At 39.9% G+C, this 23,573-nt stretch overlaps 3 protein-coding genes across 3 annotated transcripts; 2 read left to right on the forward strand and 1 right to left on the reverse strand.

The window, feature by feature from the left end:
* Positions 1-3,151: 3,151 nt before the first annotated feature.
* Positions 3,152-14,582, forward strand: LOC310811295 (angiopoietin-1-like; the record flags this gene model as incomplete). Its single annotated transcript, XM_083679414.1, has 9 exons — positions 3,152-3,475; positions 6,826-6,981; positions 7,123-7,244; positions 7,355-7,608; positions 8,166-8,293; positions 8,891-8,992; positions 9,944-10,110; positions 11,860-11,990; positions 12,750-14,582. 9 exons carry the CDS (start codon positions 3,152-3,154, stop codon positions 12,908-12,910), a joined length of 1,545 nt encoding a protein of 514 aa, XP_083535540.1. The 3' UTR covers positions 12,911-14,582.
* Positions 14,583-18,883: 4,301 nt separating this feature from the next.
* Positions 18,884-21,347, forward strand: LOC310811122 (zymogen granule membrane protein 16-like). Its single transcript, XM_083679181.1, has 4 exons — positions 18,884-19,017; positions 19,517-19,569; positions 19,693-19,819; positions 20,061-21,347. Exons 2-4 carry the CDS (start codon positions 19,518-19,520, stop codon positions 20,392-20,394), a joined length of 513 nt encoding a protein of 170 aa, XP_083535307.1. The 5' UTR covers positions 18,884-19,017; position 19,517; the 3' UTR covers positions 20,395-21,347.
* Positions 20,952-23,523, reverse strand: cmtm8b (CKLF-like MARVEL transmembrane domain containing 8b; the record flags this gene model as incomplete). The annotated part of the gene is made up of 4 exons (XM_083679182.1): positions 20,952-21,527; positions 21,757-21,876; positions 22,203-22,376; positions 23,395-23,523. 4 exons carry the CDS (start codon positions 23,521-23,523, stop codon positions 21,441-21,443), a joined length of 510 nt encoding a protein of 169 aa, XP_083535308.1. The 3' UTR covers positions 20,952-21,440.
* Positions 23,524-23,573: the final 50 nt, after the last annotated feature.

Genomic DNA, 23,573 nt, shown 5'->3' on the forward strand with positions numbered 1-23,573 from the left:
TTCATACAGATATGGAATTACTGTAGGAGCATTAGTTGTCGATTTCAACTAACTCTCCTTTTTTGTAAGCCATACAAATATGATACGATAACACCATCTAGTGGATAAGTACAGTATTGTCCAGAGTTTTACTGCTGTTGATCAGCAACAGTGATGAACTGGAGTGCATGGGAATCATTATCACTTGTACAAGCTTTCAAGCTTTTTGGTTTCAAACTAACTTAATGGTATCTTACCCCTAACATAAAAACCACAATGTTATTCTTATCAAAAACCTCCTTGTAAGGCCTTTAATATAAGATGTAGTTTAGTTATGTTTCATCTGTGATTTAATGGCTCTCTATTGAAGCAACATATAAACAAGCATTTGTCACATTTTCCAACTGACGTCACAGTCCTGAGGTGGTGACGTTGATGTTGATGAGACTGTAGCTGATAACATCTGCCCCCAGATCTCCAGGAAGCTCATTTCAGCTCAAGCGTCCAACAAATGTCAAATAATGCAACCAAATGTATTTCAGTTGAGAATGATCTTAAACAATTCCAAAACAGTTACTGTCATACAAAATCATAGACAAGATCATTTTGGTATATGATATCTATCATCATAAATGGATTTTTTCTCAATCATACATTTTCCTTGGCTGCTGTCTTTGACCATGTCTCTCTTGAAAAAGAGAATGTATCTTAATGAGACTAACCTGGATAAATAAAGGTTTAAAAATAAAATAAAGAAATAGCCAGTTATCAATTTGTTTTTCTTTCAGCCTGAACAGTTAGCGCAACCTTGGACATGTACAATAAAGCATGACTCCTGGGAATAATGTAGAAATAATTCAGTGTGTTCTTCTCTTAGCACATGATCCACCAGAGAGGAACAACCTGCCAACGTCTCCTCATGTTGCCTCATTTGACCTTTCCAACAGAGGTGAATTCAATCAGAAATAGTTCAACCAAATTCTCTGGAGTGTGATTCAGTCAAAAGAAACACAGCCTCTCCAAAACTAATAAACATAATCTACAGAGATAAATGGATTGCCAAGCCTGCAGAACTTTTGAATAATGTCTGGTGGTAAGTGTGGTCTGATATTCTGCACAGTGTGACCGGAGGATTTTACTGCACTCTAATGATAGTTGAGAAGTCTGGCGTGACCAGCCTTACAGCTACAGTGAATGCACAGCAGAGAGGGACAAGACTGATTTTTCAATGTTTTATTCATCCTTTATTGAACCAGGAAAGTCACATTGAAATTCCCATCTCTTTTGCAAGTGACTCCTGGCCAAGAAGATAGTTTAGTAATGTCTGTGTTGATGTGGCAATAGCAATGATGAAAACATAGCAATGCAAAATAACAGCAGAGCTGTTTTCCTTGTCATATTATACTCCATGGATAATTGTAGCTACAGATCACCACTTACATCAGTCCTGACTTGAACCGTGTCACTGTCACTCTACTAACTATAATAAAACATTTATACTACAGTATCTGCCTTTTGACAATATTGTGCATGTACTGTGCAGTACACACTGCAGTCCTGTTGCCTGCTTGGCTTTGGGAATTGCCTCTCTGTCACATGGTGTTTCAGTCCAGGCTGGCAACAAGGGAACTTGACTTTCTATGTCCTTGCTCGCTTAGTGGTCGGAGAGGAAGGAGCAGGGTCTACACTGGGAGCCAAATGGGTGAAAGAGCAGATTTCTGACAACAACCCCAGCATGGCCACTTCGGACCAGCGGACACTGAGAGTGTCAGCTTCTGCTACCTCATGAGCTTTGTTTCCTATGCTGTCTTCATTCCATCACTAATGGCGGTAGAAAAAACACATTCTTCTCTCATTTAATCTTGTCAGATTTGTTCCACAAGTGAATGGCAAGCCACAGTAACAGTGGAGAACTGTCAAGCCACAAGTAAACTGGCAAGCCACAGTAACAGTGGAAACATAGGCTGTCGAAACTTTGCTTATTCACTAACACATCGTGTATACACAACGCATTTCAGAAGAACCTTCTCTGACTGTAAAAATGTGTTACTCTCCTCAGTGATGCTATATTCTTGTTAACACATCCATTGGCATATTCATTGCCAACACAATGCTGTGTATGTTTGGGAATGTTGATATAATTAGATATGATAGCTACGTATACACACACCTCCAATTTTAAATGAAAGTATTTAGCTAAACCAAGGCAATGCAGCTACAGTATGATTGAACATGACTGAAAAATCAAACAACGTTGGCTCTCTTTAAAGAGAGCAGTCAGTGCCTTTGGTTGGCCCTCATAACTTCAAAGATACAGAAATGGTTTCCTTCCATACGTTTATTTTCTAAATCTGAAACGGTTTACATTCCTATGAAGAATAAATGGATAAGATTGCATTATTCAATTAGGAAAAAAAGAGACTGTAAATAAAGACTGTCTGAGAGCTCCTCTCCTGCATATCTGTATCTGTTTGTGGACAAGACATCTAGTCCATCTTTTGAAATGTTTTCTTTCAAGTCAGGAGGGTATTATCATTTTGAAACTGTATCTCATACCCCCCCCCCATCTTTTTTTCTCACCCCTCTCACTCACTCTTGCTCTTGCTCTCTCTCTCTCACACACACACACACACACACACACACACAACTCTCTCACTCTCTCTCACATTCCATTCCAGTCCCTCAGTATGGGAGGCACAGAACCTGCCCAGAGTTTGACGTTCCCAGTGAGCAGCCCCCCATTAAAGCACTCTGAGCACACAGGAAGAACCGCACTCAATACAGCAAGCCATCCAGGAGGGGAACTAGAAAACACTGATTGTGTATTTTAGACAACTGTGTACTTTACACATGTTGATCTTGCTATACACTTTGCCTCTGGAACAGCCACTACAGCTACAACAACTTGCAGGACAACTGGACAGGGATGCACTCCAGGCTGATACTTCAGTGGATTTTGATCCATATTCATTGGAGGGAAATTATATTGTTGCATTGACTGTATGCCTCAGAACCTTCTGATTGAGGAGAGGCAGAAGAAATGTTTTGAATAGAGATACAGAGGGTCTAACGGAGAGGCATAAAAAAGGACAGTTTGCTTGTTGCTGCAATGCAGTGGGACTTGCTGTCCTGCCATATGCTCTGGCTGTCTCTGTTTGTTCTTCATGTTCTGATGTGCAATGTTTCCCTGGAAGAGCTGCCCAGAGGCACAGGGGACAAAGCTGGCAGCACCGACAGCAGCAGTAACACTAACACCAATGCACGCCAGTACAACTATATCCAGCATGGACAGTGCACTTATACCTTCCTCCTGCCAGAGAACACTGGGGGGAACAGGGCGTGCTGGCCCGGGCCTGGGGCTGGGGGGGCTGACAGCCAGTACAATGGGAACGCTCTCCAGAGAGACGCCCCCCAGGTGGAGCCTAACCCCCCCACCAGCCAGAGGATCCAGCACCTGGAGCACATCATGGACAACTACACACAGTGGCTGCAGAAGGTAAAGGGATATTTTCTGTCATCATACCCCGCAAAATACCCTGTAGATGTTGAGTAGAGACATACAGTAAAAATGAGGCCTTGATGTATACAATTTGGAGTGGATTTGTTGAATATCGCCATCTCCATTTGAGATTGTATTATCTACAGTATTTGGTAGATAAAAAGCAAGGCTTCTCTTTGGGTATTCAGAAGGATAAGGAGATTTCATCATAGCCTTCTCGTTTGTTAAACTCCTACGCTGTGGGTGGTTTTAAAACCCAAGGTTTCTGTGAATATATTTCTGAATTACTTACAGTATGCTGTTTTGTAGTCATTATTGTTTTAATTGAAAATATCATCACTTACAATGTTGGCATTGAGAGAGAGTGCCATTGAAATGAGATAAAAACATGAGGTTAACTTGGAATGGTGTCCCTGAAAAACTGATCAAAACCCATAATGTCTCCAACAAAATATTACCTTTGTAGTCACAGGTCATACATTATGTAACAAAAACAGAATGATTTGAAATACTCTACTGTACTGTATATGTGAGAGATACTCAGAAAGAAAATTCTAGGTACAGTATGTATCACTTTATTGAACTCTGCATGATTATAATCTACAGTAGCTGTATAATATAAAGAGTACATTTCCATCATCTAGCCTCATGATCCACAATGGCTTAAAATATTGGTCCAAGTCCAACCTGAATCCATCTTTCTCCCTTACCTGTTTAAATACTCATATGGAACATAAACAATATGATGTCCCTTGTGATTCTTCATCACTTTTCAGTCCATTTGAGTTTTGAGTTGGGTTTTATTCCCTTTAGTATACAGTATGTCATCAGAAAGAGCTATTGGATCATTCGATATACTGCAGAGCTGTATCTGACAGGAGCACAAACCCAAATGAAATCCAAGGCAAACCTAAAAGATACCAAAAACATCTCTCACTTACACCATGAGAGAGGAATGCCCCCCCATATTTCTTTAAAAAAAAACATTGTAATTTCAAAAGGCATTGTCTTTATGTGTGTGGATCCAGACACTATGAGACAGGACTGAGTGATTAACAGGCGAGGCTTGTTTGACTGGGCCGTAGTGATAGAAATGTGACAAGCTCAGCCATGGCTCTTAGTCATTGGGCTGTGGTGAGTGTTTCTCTGTGACTGCCTGCCTGTCCTTAAGAAAACAGTGTGTCCTCTGAACCCTCTCCCACTGGGTCAGCATTGCTCCATCCATGGCTGGGGAATATGGGCTCAACATTGTTCACTGCTGCTCAGTGTGCCCCAGCTGGGACATGGGCCAACACTCTCACATTCCAAGGAATACCAGAGATGCTCTCTGAACAAATTAGAGGAAAGTTAAAAAAATGCCTAGTACAGAGGGTGAATTTTATTCATAGGCTATGTGCTCACATATTAAAAATGGCACTGGAGATATCTTAAAAATGGCTTCTGGTGTCAGACTTTCAAACTAATTATATAAATTAGCCTGGTCAGGTACACATGACACCCTAGCCTAGTGCTTTATCAATCGCAGTCATGACCGACCAGTGTTGCTGCTTTTGGAACAGTGTACTGCACTGTATGTTTAAGAGTGAGCACTTGGAAATCCGTTACGTGCACTGAATATAAAAGGACAATCTATTCTTAGTCTTGCCCCAGTTTTTGACATGTGCATTTGAAACCCATCAAGAGATCAGTTGACAGAGTTCAGATTCAGTTGCAAAAATAATAGTGTTTTCATGCAGACTGTTTATGGTTAATCAACTAAATATAACAGACTAAAATCAATAAGATGGCATCCATATGACATGTCTATGTCATGTTGTCTACAGGTTTAAGATGAGTACAAGAATCAAAGTTCATCAAATCCATAACAGTTTAGGCTCACTCATAAAAAGACAACAAACCAACACATAAACTCAACATCTCAAATATGTGCCAATGTACAGTTATAAGAACCTTATAGGTGTTTTATTGTGTTCAAACATTCTGCATACTGCATACATTTCCAACAAAACAATGCTACATTTTGGGTTATATCAACTTTCCCATTTCATTGTATAGTTATCTTCTGTAGACTGCCTCTACTTCTCTGGGTTTCTAAGTCATGTGTGATTTATTAAGGAAATGACTTGCCTTGTTAAATCTGGACATTGTAATACAGCAATTGACAACTGTCTCCTGCATAGAGACAGATTATGTTCTATCTCTGTGGTTCCTGTTCAACATTTGTACAACACAGTTGCCCCTTTTTCTTGACATTGACAACCAAATGCACTCTGATCTTACAGATGAATTTTGTTCCTGACTGCATCCATTAGTGTGCTCTCAAATGGTCCTCAATCTTAGTGACAAGCAGCTCAGACCACATAGCTTTGGAGATAAACAGTATCTAACACTGCACTTTGAGTAAGTGTTATACAGACCAGGCATGGTGAGGGCTTTCCTCAGCGCTGTAGGCTAATCTTACATATAGCCATAAAGTAACCTCAGAACTCTAAAATGTTTTCACATTAACTGGAAAGTATCCTGCTTTAACAGGAAAAAATTTAACTTATGATGAATCATTGAATGACCCTGAGGTTTCAGATCATATTACTGGAAAAACACTGGTCCTTCAAAATGCTGTATTGTAATTATCAGGATAGTAGTGAATATGAGATGGATAATGATATTGGCAATCAACAACGGTCCACATCCCAGCTGTGGTACAGAAATACACAAGTGCAGTCCCATGACTGATATCTCCTGGTTGACTAAAGAGAAACAACTAAACTCAACAACCCTGAGCTCTCTCTCCCCAGGTATCAGACCAGGGCCAAGCAAATCCCTAGACAGGACCATATCAGTGCAGTAAATCAAAGTCACTGGAATGAATCAATACTGTACATTACTATTTAATCCCCATTTTGGGAATACAACCTAACTTTATTTAGTTTCTGGATGTGTCTTTATTATTTCAGGCTGCTTTCAAAGATAAATATGTCAATCTAAGGAAATATTTACCAAAATATGGTTTGATGTATTTTGTCCATTCAAAAGCTTGATTAATCCCCAGCCAAACATTACCGTAGACGTTATATGCACTGTATTCCCCATTTCCTAAATTCTATACTATGTTTTGCACTCTGGACAAACACTATGTAGAACAGAGGAGGTGATTGTAAATGGGTCTATTGATACATCATCACTGTGTCATGAAATACTGTATTTCATTAATACTCTCCTATGATTACAGTAGTTCTCCTTTCCAGCAGGATAAGGATTGTATGATTGTCTTGCCAATATCATAGGAGATATTGTCAGCGTGGTGGGTTTAACCCTGACCAGTCCTGTACCTCTGTTTTCTGGGTCAGATTGAGAGCTATGTGAAGGACAGCCTGAAGGTGGAGATGGCACAGCTGCGGCAGAGTGCAGTACATAAGCATACAGCTGCCATCTTGGATCTGGGCACCAATCTCCTATCCCAGACTGCCCAGCACACTCTGAAGCTGACAGATGTAGAAACACAGGTGCTGTATGAATCATATTAAACATTTCCAAAATTCCCCATGCTGTAGTACAGTAAGTTACCACTGTGGCCGCATGTAGTCTACATTAATACTTAACATCTGGTTGGATGAATATGAATAACAGTATTTTGTGATTGGTAGGTCTTGAATCAAACCTCAAGACTGGAAATCCAGCTTCTTGAGAACTCACTGTCCACCAACAAACTGGAGACTCAGCTCCTCCATCAAACCACAGAAATCAGCAAGCTTCACGACAAGAATGGGTAAACTAGAACTTACCATTGGAACTATAATGGGGCTATCAACAGTTAACAGATCAATCATCAGTATTGTCCAATAAGACCAACAGTAACAGCTGTCTTCCTATGACCAGGCTCCTGGAGCAGAAGATGCAGGAGATGGAGACACGGCACCGCGAGGACCTGGTCTCCCTGCAGGAGGAGAGATCCAGTCTGCAGGAGCTGGTGGCCAGACAGAGCAGTGTGATCACAGAGCTGGAGAGCCATCTGGACCAGGCCACTGGCAACAACAGTGTACTACTGAGCCAACAACAGCGGCTCACAGACACTGTCAATAGCCTGATGAAACTCTGCTCCAAGGACAGAGGTACTGTGCCCACTGCCTACAGTTACTGAGAATACCCTTCATTCACAGAATATTGGACGATCTGTAGCCTTGATAGAACTTATTTTGGTTTCAGGGACTTGACCTTAAAAGCACAGGGTAGGATTGTGAGTAGATCTTACTGTATAACTGGCAAGGAGACAGAAGATAATTTCTGGCAATGGGAATTCTGTTAAACATCACTTTAAGTGTCTTAGGCCCCAGACTGGCTTAAGGAGCCTTTTTAGACTAAAAGCAGGCTCTTGCCTAGTGATGCATTCAAGAACATAAATGACAACTTACCAGAATACATTGCGTAATCATCTTTGGTCGTCAATTTCAAAATCATGTACACACATAAAACAGGCTGACAGTCGTCATGCAAACAAAATGAACTGAGAGAAAATGTACAGCTGGACATTTTCAGTACACAGCTGCACTAGAAATAACAACAAATTAAACATTATCTTATGTCTTTCCATAACAAATTATAGGTTGATATTGCAGATAAAATACCACTCAAATTAGACCCTAACAAGTGTGTAATATGTTTATCGTCATGTCATCTTTTGTTTAAACAGTCGTCCCAAACAGCTTCAAGCAGAGAGACGAGGAGAGGAAGTATCGGGACTGCACTGACATCTTCCAAGCAGGCTTCAACAAGAGTGGAGTGTACACAATACACATCAACATGCAGGAGACTAAAAAGGTACAATAGGAATAACTTGATATAATAGAGATTACAGAAAGGGATTTCAAATGTATTGCCAGCTTAAGCTGTCCTTGACCTCTCCAACACAAAACAGAAATCTAACTCCTGCCCTTTTTGTCTGTAACCTACTTTACGTGCAAGCAACCAAGAAAATTTATATACACTGTAAAGCAGTTTGCCAAAGGATTCAACTATAATATCTCAGGAGTATGTCAGTTATGGCTGGTTCAGGCCCACTAGGCCTATGCAGCAGGGGCTGGAAATACTCTTGGCTGGCCCTTCAGAACAGCAGATGTTCACCTCCTCAGCAGTTTCCTGCCAAACCACAGATAGCTGGCAGTGTGTTCATGTCTATTATCAGCTGTGCTACTGTCAGTGGGACCTCCATGGTTTGACTGGGCCAGGTCCTGGCTTTGGACTGAACTATCAAGCTATTATTATGTGATCATGATACCCAGAACTACAAGCCTCATGTACTGCACTGTATGGTAGTCACTCATTAGACAAGAGGCCTGTATCTTCACTAGTACTGTACAGAATGTGAAAGTGTTGTGTTTGAGGACAGTGTTTCTGTCTCTTTCTCTGTCGCTGCAGGTTTACTGTAACATGGAAGCAGCAGGGGGAGGGTGGACGGTCATTCAGCGCAGAAGAGATGGCACCATGGACTTCCAGAGGACGTGGAAGGAGTATAAGATGGTGAGGATCAACAGGGGATTCACATAGAAAACAGTTATTTCCAATCCTTTTTCACATATTTTATCACAACCTATATCCACCATATGAATTCATATCTTGAACTATCGCAGTTCTGGGTCACGTTTGATTTGGATAGTCCCCTATAGATATGATCTACAATTGCTCAAACTATCAACAATCTGTCAACTGCAACTCTGTTTATATACAACACCTTGCTAGTGTCATGATTAGGGTTAGGTTTTGGGTTAAGGTTAGGTTTAGGGTTAGGGTAAGGGTTAAGGTTAGGTTTAGGGCTAGGGTTAGGTTTGGGTTAAGTTAGGGTTAGGTTAAGGTTTAAGGTTAGTGTTAGGGCTAGGGTAAGAGATTAGTGGATAGGAAGTTGAAATGTTGTTGACAGTTAGTTGAACATCTACTAAACATCCAGAAACCATTTATTTAGGGCTATCCAAATAAAGTGTTACCCAGTTCTGAAAGTAGTCACCACAACTGAATAGAAAGAAAATGACAGCCCCAATGTTCCTGCATGTCACGGATGCCGCCGTGAAAGCGTCCATGGCTAAAAGGTCCTCTGACTGAGGCCAGGGACTTGTTAGCAGTGGTGAGCGAGGGATGGCACCCCTCCAGTGAAGGGCTAAGGAAGTGTGGAGTTAGCCTGGCAAAGACTTTGGCACACAATGAGTTCCCTCTTGACTTGTCCCATTGAGAATAAATGATTTGTGTTCCTGGGTTATGTGTTGGCTGCCCAGTGGCCTGTGTTGTGAGAGTTTAATATCAAATCATAACAGATTTATGATAGAACCCATCAAAAAGAAAATTAAATGAGAGTGGAAATTGTTTAAGTTGAGTCCAAGAGGAGTGTGTTTCAGCCTTCGAAATGTTGATTAAGTGTGATAAAGTTCCACTGTGGAGAATCCCTTCCCTGCAGCTCAGTGTGTTGCTGTGTTGTTGCAGGGCTTTGGGAGTCTGTTTGGAGAGCATTGGCTGGGGAACGAGTTTGTCTTCCTGCTCACCAGTCAGAGGCCCTATGTCCTGCGGGTGGAGCTAACAGACTGGGATGGACAGCAGGCCTTCTCCCAGTATGACCGCTTCTACATCGGCAGCGAGAAGCACAATTACAGGTACTAGCAATATGCTATGACCTAGATACACCCACAATCCTATTTACATATCCACCATACTCAGATATGGTTGTCTATGGTTCACTCGCTTGACAGAAAGCATTGATGTAATACTTATAATCAACTGAAAGTTATGTGCCTGTTGGGGATTGGGATTGGAGATCACCCTGATCTGATCATGGTTTGGGATCAATTTCTGTGGAGATTTTGCAGCAGTGTTGTGTCTTGACATTATTATTGCCCATAACTTCTAATCAGTGCATCTAGGATTTCAACATACAGCATGATCATAATATAATTTCATTTTTGCTAAAACATACTGAAAATTAATTTGTAGTTTTTGTTCAGTCATATTCATACATTTTGGTCTGTAATATGTCATGGCCATTCTATAGAACGGTTCGCAGAGGTGGTCCCAAACAAGAACCGTTGAGACCGGCTCTTAGTGAAAGAGCGGGGCTGCCTCATTTCCCAGTGCCATTACTAACAAAACTAAATGATAGATCGTAAAGGGAATTACAATAATGTGTTTCCTTGTTCGCTGTTACCAGGAAGCATTTTCAGAACTAGTTGAAACATCCAAACACGCACACAGAGAGAGGGGGGGGGGGGGGGGGGAGTACTGAGGGGAAAGTAAACAGGGCGTACAGCCTCAAAGGAAAGAGTAAAATGATTTACATGACAGATTAAATCTGTGTGACTTTGACATGGTATCAGACCACATAGCCAAACCAAACAGCATTGCACCAGTGAGAAAGACTGACAGCTCGGTAGATGTGCAGTACAGGATACAGTACAGAGTGTTTCACAGAGCCACACTTCCTCTTATTACTACCTAATTAGTGTCGGACATGAATTCACCACTGAGGAGGGCCAAACACCTGTGCAGCTTGGCGGACTGAAGCTCCTTTAATGAGCAGCCTGACATTTTGATGGCTGATATGGGTCTGTTATGATCACTGCATAGAAGGACTACTGTACATACTGTGCAAAAAAGCCATTACTGTATAATTAATTTTAAAAAAACTGTCAAATGCAATTGTAAGTTTCCAGCCCAAGCTCCTACTGGCCCTGGTCCCCCTTGTCCCTGGACTTCGTCACAGAGTTACCTCTGTCCCAAGGGCTGGCCACTAGCCTGGCGGTCGTCGACCAGCTGACTGCGTAGTGGTCACTCTGGCTCAGTGACTGAAGCCACTCCTAAGGGAGAGGGTACTGTCACGGTTCCGTCTGGCTACCAGAGGGTGGCAGAGATCACCCCAGAAACTATTGGCTCACAGATGTTGCCTTCCCTTGTTTCTGTTGTTTCCTTTGTCTTTTCTTGGAATCGCCTACGTTGTACTCTAGCCTACTCTAGTTTATATCTTTTTGTTTCTCTGACTCAATTATCCCTGTGTTTTGTATTCTCTAGTGTTCCTTGCTTCTTCTTTTGTTAAATTCCAAGTAAAGTGGCCTATTTGCCTTCTACTGCATTCCCATGTCTGGTCTCCTCTCTACGTCTGGGTCCTATACCATAGAACCTCACAAGTAGTCCTTGGAAGAAATGATAACAACCCTGGTTATTAGTTTCCTACAGCCACTCATGGATAACATTTTGTAGTGACATGTCAGGTGATACACTTTAATGCCAGGGTGCTTGTGACAATTCTTTTGTGAGAAATGATTGTGTTGACTCGAGGTACAACACCAGTGAGTTACTATAGTTATTTCTCATTGTCCTCCGCTGTATGTTTCTCTGTTGTATGTTCACAGGCTGTTCCTCAAGAGTCACAGTGGCACTGCCGGTAGACAGAGCAGCCTTGTGATCAATGGAGCAGACTTCAGCACCAAGGATATGGACAATGACAACTGCATCTGTAAATGTGCTCTCATGCTTACAGGGGGTAAGTAATACTGCAGGATGACTGTAGGTAGTGGTGTGTGTGTTGGAAAAGGTTTGTTTCTCAAACACACCCCTTGATTGCATCATCCTAACCCTCCTCCCATCTCAACCACCAGTTGAATTCTGAACCCCTAGAGAAATTCAATGTGAGGCATGTTTTTTCAGCACATTCTTTTTTTTTTAAGAATGACAAAATGTTGAAAAATATATCATTAACCTGAATTGTTAATCTGAGAGCGCAGCAATCAAGATTAAATCATGTCTAAAATATCCTATGACAATCCTAGATTCATGTCGTAAGGTATTTACATCTACACACAGCTCCTCTTGTTCTAAATCAGGGGTCTCCAACCTTTTTCACCATTTCATTAAAAAATAATGATGTCAAGAGCGACTAATTTTTTCCCTTTGATTTTTATTAATGATAGACTTGATGACACTGCATGTTCAGCTTCCAAAAACACATTCTCCTACTCTCCTCTCCTCTCCTGTCCTCTCCTCTCCTCTCCTCTCCTCTCTGAGAGGGTAGACACAACATGCTCTGCTCTGCTCTCCTCTCCACCTCCTGAGGTGAGAGGTGAGAAAGTAGAGAAGTAGAAAGGTAAGAGGTGAGAAAGTAGAACAAAGCTATCCAGAGTGAACCAGAGGTTATACAGAAGCAGGTGTGTTATAACCTTGTATGGCTTTGAACCTTCCTCTGATATTGTAACATTGTTCTTTCCCTCTTTTGTCTTTGCTCTCTTCCTCTCCATGGCCTCAGGTTGGTGGTTCGATGCCTGCGGACCATCCAACCTGAATGGGTTGTACTACACTCATGGTCAGAACGTGGGTAAACTAAACGGAATCAAGTGGCACTACTTCAAGGGATCGAGTTACTCTCTCAGTGCTACCGCCATGATGATACGGCCTTTGGACTTCTGAGAGAACCCCCTAGGAATTCTGATGTGGGTTTTGATGGGTTTCCAGCACAACATTGCTAGTATAGTACTTTGTCCACTGCCGTGACTTGAAAAAGGGGCAACATTATCGTGCTTTCTATGAGGATGTGAACGCTGACAGCCTTGTGCTTTTGCTCTCTTGACTGTGTGTTATCCCTGAGACCCCATGCAGCATAAGCTTTGTGATAAGACTGAAGGGAGAGAACGCCATATGAAGAGGAAAGGTGTGATGACTGTTCAACTTTGCATGTACGAGATTTCTTCATCAATTTAATGACACATTGTGAATCAATGTACAATATTGCTCTCTTGCTCTGACACTGTTGACAGAGAAGATTGACATGAAGTCTTGTAAGTTTTGTGTGACAGATATATGTGGTATTTTAGATGCAGAAAACTATATCTGCTACTGTATCATCTTGTAAAAAGCAGCTTGAACAATAGAAAAATTATTGGTATTCCGTCTGCCTGGAAGTACCAAGCTTCCTGCTTGGTTGCTTTAAAAAGACATATCCTCATTCCTTGCTGTTTGAGTAAGATTATATTGTCAAAGGATGCATGTTCAGTCCATTACATAAAGAGAACAACAAAAGTCACACCCAGACATAACATTTGCAGTGCCAAATTTCCATACACCCATGACAGCAAGATAGAAGAGTGGTCTGCATGGAGATTGAACTACTCGATCCGCTATGATAGTGTACATTGTATTTTTACAGTACAGTATGCTGAAGGACAAGCCTCTCAGTGTTTCTGTGTACACTTTTAAAATGGATCAAATAGAGATGAATAATTCATGTTTTCACTTTCATTAAAGTTATGAGTACTTAAAACAATTCACAGCTGTAGCTCTTATCACAATTGATTTGGACTAGATTTGCAGCTAAGCTACTGCAGGTTGGAAAAAGTATGAATGTCAAAATATGTCAAACTGGATGGACCTTGTTCATGTGTTCATGACAGATACAAAAAAGATACCAAAAAAATGCGGATCTACTGGTGGGAGGTAACTAGGCAACTATAATACACAGCCTTTTACATTTACAAGCCTCTTTATAAAAGTACAGTATAGTGTCTAACAACATACATGTAGGTTTTATAGGGCATGCAAATGAAAAAAAGATACACCTAAGGAAATAGATTTCATCTGTACTGTAGATATTGACATGAGGTCCTTTCATTAGATACATAACACTGTATTTGTCATTGATAGAGTTGGATGTTTGAGCTTGATGATGTTTTATAACATCATAGTTTCTAGCTCAGGTTTGGACATACATGGATTCCAGTGTATAGTCAAACACAAGGGCGTAGGAGTCAGCTGGACATGAGGGCGGGAAATATTTTGCGACAGGGGTCCGGGGGCATGCCCATGAAGATTTAAATTTAAAGATAATCATTTTTAGTGACTTTTGAGAAGGATATAATGATACAGACAAATCTTACCTTACAGATCAACTAAAGCAAATTACAAAGCTAAGGGTGGCCTTGCAGAGGCACTTACTTTGATACAGTTCAATCAGTTTTAGGGTCATTCATACTGTACTGAATACCAGTGTTACTGCATTGCCTTATTATAATGATCAGTGTGGACATTTAAGACAATGGTGTGACTGTGGATGTGGATATATTCAATTAAACAACAATTGAAAGTACTCTTTATCTGTGACTGTACAAAACATGACACACTCCGGCTCAATTACTACCATCCAGCTGACTTGCCGATAAAATGAGTGCTTACATCTGATTGATTAATCCAAAGAGGCAGGAAGAGGCACATTTAAATCACAAATTGACAGCTACATGATTGCCCTGCAAGGCCATAAATTAATTCACCAGAATTAAGTAAGTTACAGCCAAAGAAGAATGGCGGGTTCATGGGGAGCTAAATATTGTTTTTATTTTCAATGACATGTAAACATTTTACATGTAAAATGTAAATTATTACCATAATTATCTTGAATTGTGATTGTGTATTCAATTAAATAGATCGAAAAAATTATTATCTCCAACTATGATGAAAGGCAACTTTAGTCTGGTCAGGTGGAAAATGTAAGTATCACGCAGGTTCAGTAAGGCACGGCAAGGAGGATGCAGCTGGCTGTCAAGTACTGACAGCTGTTTCATGTTATGCAGATCATGTCACATTTTCATCAGGCTATAAGAGCCAGTCATTTTTAGCTGGTTACCTACCAATCATCAAACAGTCAAACAGGTTTGACACAGCAGTGTCCAATGAGCATTTTTTCCTGGCACTGTGAGATACTTCCTCATTTTGTAACTCAGTGGAAGGGAAACTAATCATGCTGTCTTAGTTGCTGATCCAGACAGGGGAGATCATCTTTATCAGTAATGTTAGAGACCTACAAATCCTTGGTAAGATTGTTACCAAGGGTTAGGGTTAGGGTTAGGGTTATACTCATAAGGAAACAAACTCTGAGAAACAAAGGAAACAAATAGTTTTTTTTAGAATACCTGAAAAGCCTGTAGAGGTCTGGAAAAACTTCTTGTGGACAGATAAGACAAAAGGGGATGTTATGGTTTGGGCATTTATAGCTGCCACAAGAACTGGCTAACTTGTCTTAATTTATGATAATACTGCTGATAACAGCAGCAGAATGTATTCTGAAGTGTACAGAAGCATCTTGTCTGCTCGAGTACAAGCAAATGCCTCCAGATTCGTTGGGTGGCCCTTCATAATACAGTAAGACAATGACCCCAAACCTACTGCCATAGCAACTAGGGAGTTTTTCAGGGCCAGAAAGCGGAAAGTTATGTTAAGTATTTCAAGTAAGTATATCAGATTTAAATCCAACTGATTTCCTGATGATGAGATTAATTTGCTCATCAGGAAATTATTCAAGAAGTTGATAGTAGTGAATTGAAATGATGGTGTTTCATGGATGGGTTGCTTTTGTGGCAGGTGAAAATGAAAGCATTCAATCAAATGTTATGTCATATGTTATTGTCATCTGGCTGGCAGACAGGTCATGCCCACATCTAACATATCCAACATTAATGCACTACACCAAATCAACTAGATGTCTTTATTTACAATATAATGATGATCATATTGAATTCAGATGTGCCTGTTCCCTGTGCAGCCCCAGATCAGTACTTACTCATCTGCTGTGGCTAGTGGTAGTGAAAACTCTTACTCATCAGTGGGACAGGGCCACATCACTGCTGTGAGGGTTTGAGAGGTAAACAACGGCTACATCACCGGGTAAATATCAGTGCTCAGCATACTGTAGACTAACCTGCAGGATATCAAGGGTCCTATCAAGACTTTCTTTACATCTTGATAGGAGCCATGATATCACATGATAACACAGCATAGCTATCTATCTAACACTAAATTTAGTCATCATTTCTTTGGTTATTCATTTTTGTTTTTTTTGTTTGTAATTTTGTCCCCTCTTCTCAGTTTCCAGTTCAGGTATGGATACAGCTGGAGCCCTGTTTGTGGACACAAATATGGGACTGAGAAAGAGATGGTGCTTTTTGATGGAGAGGCCATTTATCCAAGTGTCTGGCAAGTTTTACACCAGCAACTTCATCTACCAGGTGTTCTTTGCCACCAACCGAGGGTGCTTCCTTGTGCTGAACAGCCAGTCGGGAACTCATTCAATTTCTACCCAGCCAAGAGTGGTAGTGAGCTGCTGCTGCTCACTGGGCACTTTGATGGGAATGGAATCACCTCCGTGGGGGCTCACTGGCAGCAGACAACACCATGTCCTAATCTGCCATTGATTCTGGTTCATAATCCCTCACATTTAACTCTCTCTCGTGGATATGGCAATTTGTAGGATTTTTCTCAGTTAACAAGTCACTGTCCTGACTTCAAATACAGTGACTGAGTTGTATAAATTAAAGACTGTCAAGATGTAGTCAAACTGCAACAAGATTTCTCTTTTTGTTAACATTTATTTGTGAAATTTAGGGTATGTTGAGGCAGTGTATCCCACACAGTTTACATGCATATATTTCCTCTTAACATTTCCAAAGTGAATTTTGTCAGGATTGTACTGTATGTCAAGGTTACATTTTGTGGCATACATGATTATTTTTGTTTCTGTGCTCACAACTTCCTTGTTAGATAGGCACCTAAGGAGATGATCAGTTTTCTTAGTTTGTTTTTTTCTTCCTTTACTACATGTCATCTGAAGTTTTCCGGGGAAAAACCTACACTTAATACTTGGAATTCCTTCCTGTAAGCGCATTTAGAAAAGTTTCAAGTTACTTGAAGTGAGTGGTGAAAATGAGTAGGAATCTCAAAATTTAACAATGTTTGTGACACGGTGCATTATCATGCTGGAAGTAGCCATTAGAAGATGGGTAAATTGTGGCCATGAAGGGATGCACATGGTCAGCAACAATACTCAAATTGCCTGTGGCATTCAAGCAATGATTGATTGGTATTAATGGGCCCAAAGTGTGCCAAGAAAACATTCCCCACACCATTACACCACCTCCACCATGAGAAGGTGTACAGGTGTTCCTAATAAAGTGTTCAGGAGTGTATATATCAGCCTGTGCACTTCAGTAAGTATTCATCCCCCTGGAATTTTTCCACATTTTGTTGTGTTACAACCTGTATTTAAAATAGATTTAATTTATGTATTTTTGTCACTGATCTACACAAAATATCCTATAATGTCAAAGTGGAAATACATTTTTTTTTTTAAATGTTTACGAATTCATATTTCAATACAATAAGTATTCACCCCCTTTATGACACTCCTAAAAGCTCAAATGCAAAAATGTCTGCAACAAGTCACTTCAACGAGTCCATCTGAGTGCAAGGATAATAGTTCATATGATTTCGGAATGAATATCTTTTGTTTTTATAGGGTCTCTGGTTTGCATAGGAATCAATTACACACTGTGTGGATTAGGCTGTTACAAAACAACTCAGCAAATGTAATAATTTTCTCTTGATTCTGACAAACTCCCCAGTCCCTACCAGTGACAAACATAGCCATAACATGATGCAGCTACCAATATTCTTCACACGAGGGATGGTGCGGAAACTGCATTGCATGTGCTGGATTTGCACTAAATGTAATGTTTTGTAATAAAACCAAATAAACTTTCTTTACTGTAGCACTTGAATTCATTGTTGCAAACATAATTCTGGATATGAGATTGACTTTTTTCCATTAAGGCATTCTTTTTGGCCACTTGGTTATAGAATCCATAATGAGATTTGATAGCTGATAATTGAATCCGTATACTATGCTGAACAACAAATGAGTGAACACAAAATAATTCTATGAATGTTTACATTCATTCAATGATACAAAATATAAGGTTACATTTGTTAATCTGGCCATAATACAGGCCCAGGTCTTATCTCAATGACATTAATATTTCACTAAATTATGGTATGTAGATTTTACCTAATCTTGAGATTTCATTTTTAAACTTTCATTTTTAAACTCAATTTACAACAACAATAATATATTATAATGTACAGGGATGGAACATCAGGAAAAGGCACATGATCACAGTTCACCAGGAGAGAAGACACTCGTTTATTAAAAAAAATAATAAAAAAAAGTCGCTTGCTTGCTTGACTGAATATTTGAGGAACTTAATTTCCATTCCTGAACGTGTTGTGTTATGGAATCATGTATCTACTATGCATGCAGAGCGCACTGCCCCCCGCGAACATATAGACAAATTACATTTACAAGATAATATTCCGCACAGCTACTGCATCATACATTTATGGTAACAAAAAAACCGGTTCTAAATGTTCTTAGTATAGAACCGCTTTGAAAGCAGGGTATCGTGATACTTTTGTAGACCCGGTATGGTGCAACACTAGTTGAACACAGAAATAACTCATACTTAAGCGTTTTCAAATATTTCCTTGACACTCCCCAAGAAGCATCAACCAATTGAAGTATAGTGTAGTTTAGGAATGCTCTTTTGGCCTTCCCTCTCGAAGTGAAGGGATGTTTAGCCTGTATAAATGCAGGTGATCTGAAGAAGTAGACTTAAAGCATCTACAGTAGGCTAGCAGAGACAAACGACAAGGAGCTCTCTTAAGGACTTCATACAGACTTCTAGATCTCACTCTAGGTAAGTAGTAAACTAATGAGGCAACTAATACTTTAATTCAACTCAAGATGCCTATACAGGAAATGTAAATATAATAATTTATAGATGTATATAGTGTGTTGTTTATACTCATTCATTACTTGGTACTTAAGGCATATGAACAATGTTAAGGAATTGGACATTTTACATTCAATAAACTGACTACTTCTGATTCAACATTTGTAAAACCTTTCACATCAATGTCAGAAAAAGATAGCTTAGTTCTGTAGGATGGACTGAACCAAACATGTGCATCTTACATTTGTATGGCTATTAGCACATTTCCATGTTTAATAACCATATAGCTATTCTTATCAAATTGCTTATTCTTTGGCAGATCTCATTTTGTAATTCAAATCGAACAAATTTCTTTTAAAATAAAATAACAATCTTTAGCCTTTCATCAAGCACATATATTTATTGTGTCATAAAAGCCAATTAGTAACAATGTGACCAATTATGTTACCTTTCCCTTTCCCAGAATGTTCTCAATTCTGTTTTTTGTTTTGTTCTGGGCGAGCTGCTCTGCAACGCGTAAGTATCTGACAAAAAAGAACAACCACAAAAACCTTTGTGCTTTCACTTTTACTTCACACATTTAGAGTTGATTTGTAACCAAATGTCTGAAGATTTGGTGTATTTCCCTTGTCATTTTAGCCATGATGCAGTACTACTCCTACTCACCTGCAGTGGGTGGGGGTAGTGGCAAGTCATTTGCTACCTCTGGACAGGAGCGCATTACTGCAATCAGGATATGGGAGAATAACAACGCATACATCAACGCGTAAGCACAACCCCATCACCCCTGAACTTACCTGACGACACTATCCAAGATGCACACTACTACATCACTGATCACTGACCAAACACATAAGAAATACAAGCATCACAGAAATTGTAACATTTGAGTACAATCAGAAATGTACAGTAGATCCATAGTATACTCTGAAAACATGATCTTCTCTCTATGTTGGTATATGCCCCTTCAAAACACAATCAACATGAAAACATTTTTGATGTTACAGACTCCAGGTCAGATATGGCTATGCCTGGGGTGATATTCTCGGTCGCAAGACAGGCATTGAGCAGACGATGGAGCTGTTCGATGATGAGGCTTTCGTCCAGGTTTCTGGGAAATACAACCCAGGCAACTACATCTACCAGTTGGTGTTTGTGACCAACAGGGGGCGCTTTCTCCAGGCAGGTCAACCTCAATACACCTCCTTTAACTTCTACCCAAGCTACAGTGGCAGTGAGCTGCGGTTCCTTAGTGGGCGCACCAATCACGTCGGCATCACTTCTATCGGAGCACACTGGGGAGTGGTCTATAAGGACCAAGATAAAGGAAACACTACTTAATTTAGCAATTAATCTGTCTTGCTTACAAACATTTTTTTCTTGATTTAGTAATATTTCTGTTGTTGTTGACAGTAATAACGACATAGAATACAATAGTGAATAGCTTCCAAGTATTTTATACATTAATGTTTTTACATAGAAAATGACAGAGCAGTTTCAACATCATCATTTGATAGTTACAGTATGACATTGACAATTGAACCTTTTGAAACTGGTTTTGTAAAATGTAATTTTCAAATAACTGAGGTGCCCACTATGTGTGTTAATCAACCATATTTCAATTAACCTGGCATTGAATGTAGAAAACTGGATTGTGTGTTTGCTTGGTTGACTTTGGTTTATGCATTCTTCAACAGCCAACAAAAGGAAATTGAGCAGCAGTCAAAGTGTTTGTTGAGACATAGACAATGTACAAATATTTCCTCATTCCATTCTGTTTGCTGATGCTTTTCTCATGAACAGACACTGATTTGAACGTGTTGCATTAATATGTTGTGTAAGGCACACAGATTATATTAAGAACTACAAAATCTAGAAAATTATATTTAAAAAAAGTATATTATTAAGCATCATTAAAATGTAAATGAGAGGCTATTGCTTAAGTATACTTAGGCCAGGATCACAGATCACTGTGCATAGATATCACTCTTGGAAGATATTACTACTTTCCCAAATCATGTATTATTTATCGTTACAATAAGGTTGTTATTGGAAAAACTACAAAGAAAAGAAGAAACTTTCAAAGAAAAGGCATGGTGTCTGTCCCTTTTTTCTCCTCAAGCCCTTGTTTGTTAGCACCATCTAGTGTAGCACTTACAATATGACTGTTTAATTGTAATATCTAGGGGAGAAAACTCTTCTGCATCTTTTTGCTTTGATCATTATCATGCAAAGACTTGCCACCTGTAAAATGTACAGATTATAAACAAAAGTGAAATATATTCCAAAAGAAAGGACTGGACGTTGTTATTGTTGTACTCATCCATATGTAGCCTCAAGGTCCTTCATGTGCTCCTTAAGATCATTTACTGTGGTCGTCTTCAATGTTACTGCTCCTCATCTCTTGATCTCCGAGATTGAATACTTAAATATGTACTTCCTGCATAACAAAGTGTGACCAGGAAGGCAAAGAACTGAAAAAGAAGCACATTAACATATTCAAATTCAGCCCAAAGGTGGGTGTGAGTGAGCAATAGGCACACAATGAGCAACTTAATAAATAATCCATAACATTTGGGATGATGCAATGTGGTGTCATGGCTCTCTATGGTGCAATGGGCCGGGGGACAACTAAATCCTTTTTTTTGGAAGATGCTCCAGCTGACCTGCTGTTACAGTTAACGACTCTGAGGTTGTTCTTACCGTGGACGCTGCCCAGCAGTTGTAGTTATGACGTCCCCTGACGGCTTTACTGACTGAGGCTGCATCCACTGCAGCTGTCACTAAATACAGCACTGTGGCACTGCTGTTGAAGCACAGGCCCTGTACAATGAGGATGGCAGGATGAATAGCTTGTTGAGATACAGTATGGGGGTATCCATTAGAGAATTACAGTAGTTTCTTTTATCAAATGATGGAGACAATCCTGGATACAGTCGTACTCAACAGTTGTGGGTATTCCAATGAGACCTTAAAACTTCTCCTTCAAAATTGAGGAATTAGGTTTCGGAGTCACTCTCCTCACAGACCCCATCTAATTTCATTGCTTCTGAGGTACAAAGTCAATAATGATTCCCATTGTGTATTAACTATATGAGAAACCCCAGTCCCTGTGTACTGTGTGTGCAAGGTATCATATTATACTGTACCAGTGTGGTCCAGGGAACCTGTGGGATCCTGTTGTAGGCCATAGTCAGGTAGATGATGAAGAGGATGACCGTCAGCACCCAGTACAAGACGGCCACAAACATGACCCAGCCAAAGGCAGACACACGGAAGTACTCTGTTCCCGCGATCAGTGTCCATACCAGTAGACCAAAGACCTGAAGAAGAGGGAAGCATAGCTCATGAGCTATGACTGTGGGATGTACTTTACAATTTGCTAGATTTAGTGCTCTTATTGTGATTGTAATCAAAATAAAATTCTAATGAAAGGAAACATAAATGGATATTCATATGTACTTGTTCATGTGTTTTGCAATTTGGAACAGACGCCTGCACCTGACATCTATCTGACCCAAATATGTCCCACAATTGGAAATCATTTCTTAATCATTGATGATGAGTCGGAAATCTGTTGATGTGGTTTGTTATTCTGAGTGCTAAATAATGGGAAGTATGGTTTCCCCTGTTGCATTCCAAACCTCCCTTCCTGTTATCAAAACAAAAATAATTGTTCATTGGATGCTTCATATCACAGAATAAACTATTTTCTGGCCTGCAATAACAAGTGGTAGACACCCAGAGATTATTTGGAGAAAGTCTTTGTGTCACATTCTGCTCTGATATGATGGTGAAAGGAAAAAGGACAATGCAATTGCAGGGGAAAAGTTTCTTAGCTGAGCTTGTTATTAATAAACTTCCCTTGCCGAGAAAACGGAAAAGGCTTACAGAGACACAGTGTCTGTACAGAATCAAGTGTAATTACAGAGAGTAGTTCGAAGAAATCTTACCACCATTGTCTGGTATGACTGAAATAATTGAACTTCAATTAATAATTGAATAATTGAAGTCCATAAAAGTAATGGGGTTCTGTCAGCAACTACTAATGTCTCTGTAACTGGGTCAATTAAACAACGAGGAGATCACTGGGACCAACAAACATCTCTTTAAGCAGGTTGATTCCTTGATGAAATGAAATTATGAAAAGGCCAAGCCAATTAATAAATTTTGGGGATTTCCATACTAAACAAATTAAATTAAGTATTTAAAGAATTTGTTTGACAATAATTAGGCTGTCACATGATGTTGCTTGAACACTATTGGCACCCAGACAATGAATAACCACATATAGTAGCTTGAGCATATACTTTTGTTGCATACTGTACATTTATTACTTACTATTTCTGCAAAAACGAGCAGCCCTGGGGCTGTGCGAATAAAATGCCTGTCGTAAGCCAAAGTAGATGTGGAAAAGTTTCCCGTGGTACTACTGGTCGTTATCACCGTACGCGTCGCTGACGCCTCCATCTCCACTACCGTCCCCAGGGTTTCGACTGTGAAAGAATTCCAACTCACGT

Source organism: Argentina silus (assembly GCF_951799395.1).
Source record: "Argentina silus genome assembly, chromosome: 10".
Lineage (NCBI taxonomy): Eukaryota > Metazoa > Chordata > Actinopteri > Argentiniformes > Argentinidae > Argentina > Argentina silus.

Excerpts from the sequence above, each read along its gene's own strand:
- LOC310811122 (XM_083679181.1), top strand. The coding sequence starts at position 19,518 with ATGTTCTCAATTCTGTTTTTTGTTTTGTTCTGGGCGAGCTGCTCTGCA. Across the intron at positions 19,570-19,692 it reads GGCGAGCTGCTCTGCAACGC|CCATGATGCAGTACTACTCC; the intron begins GTAAGTATCTGA and ends TTGTCATTTTAG. Across the intron at positions 19,820-20,060 it reads AACAACGCATACATCAACGC|ACTCCAGGTCAGATATGGCT; the intron begins GTAAGCACAACC and ends TTGATGTTACAG.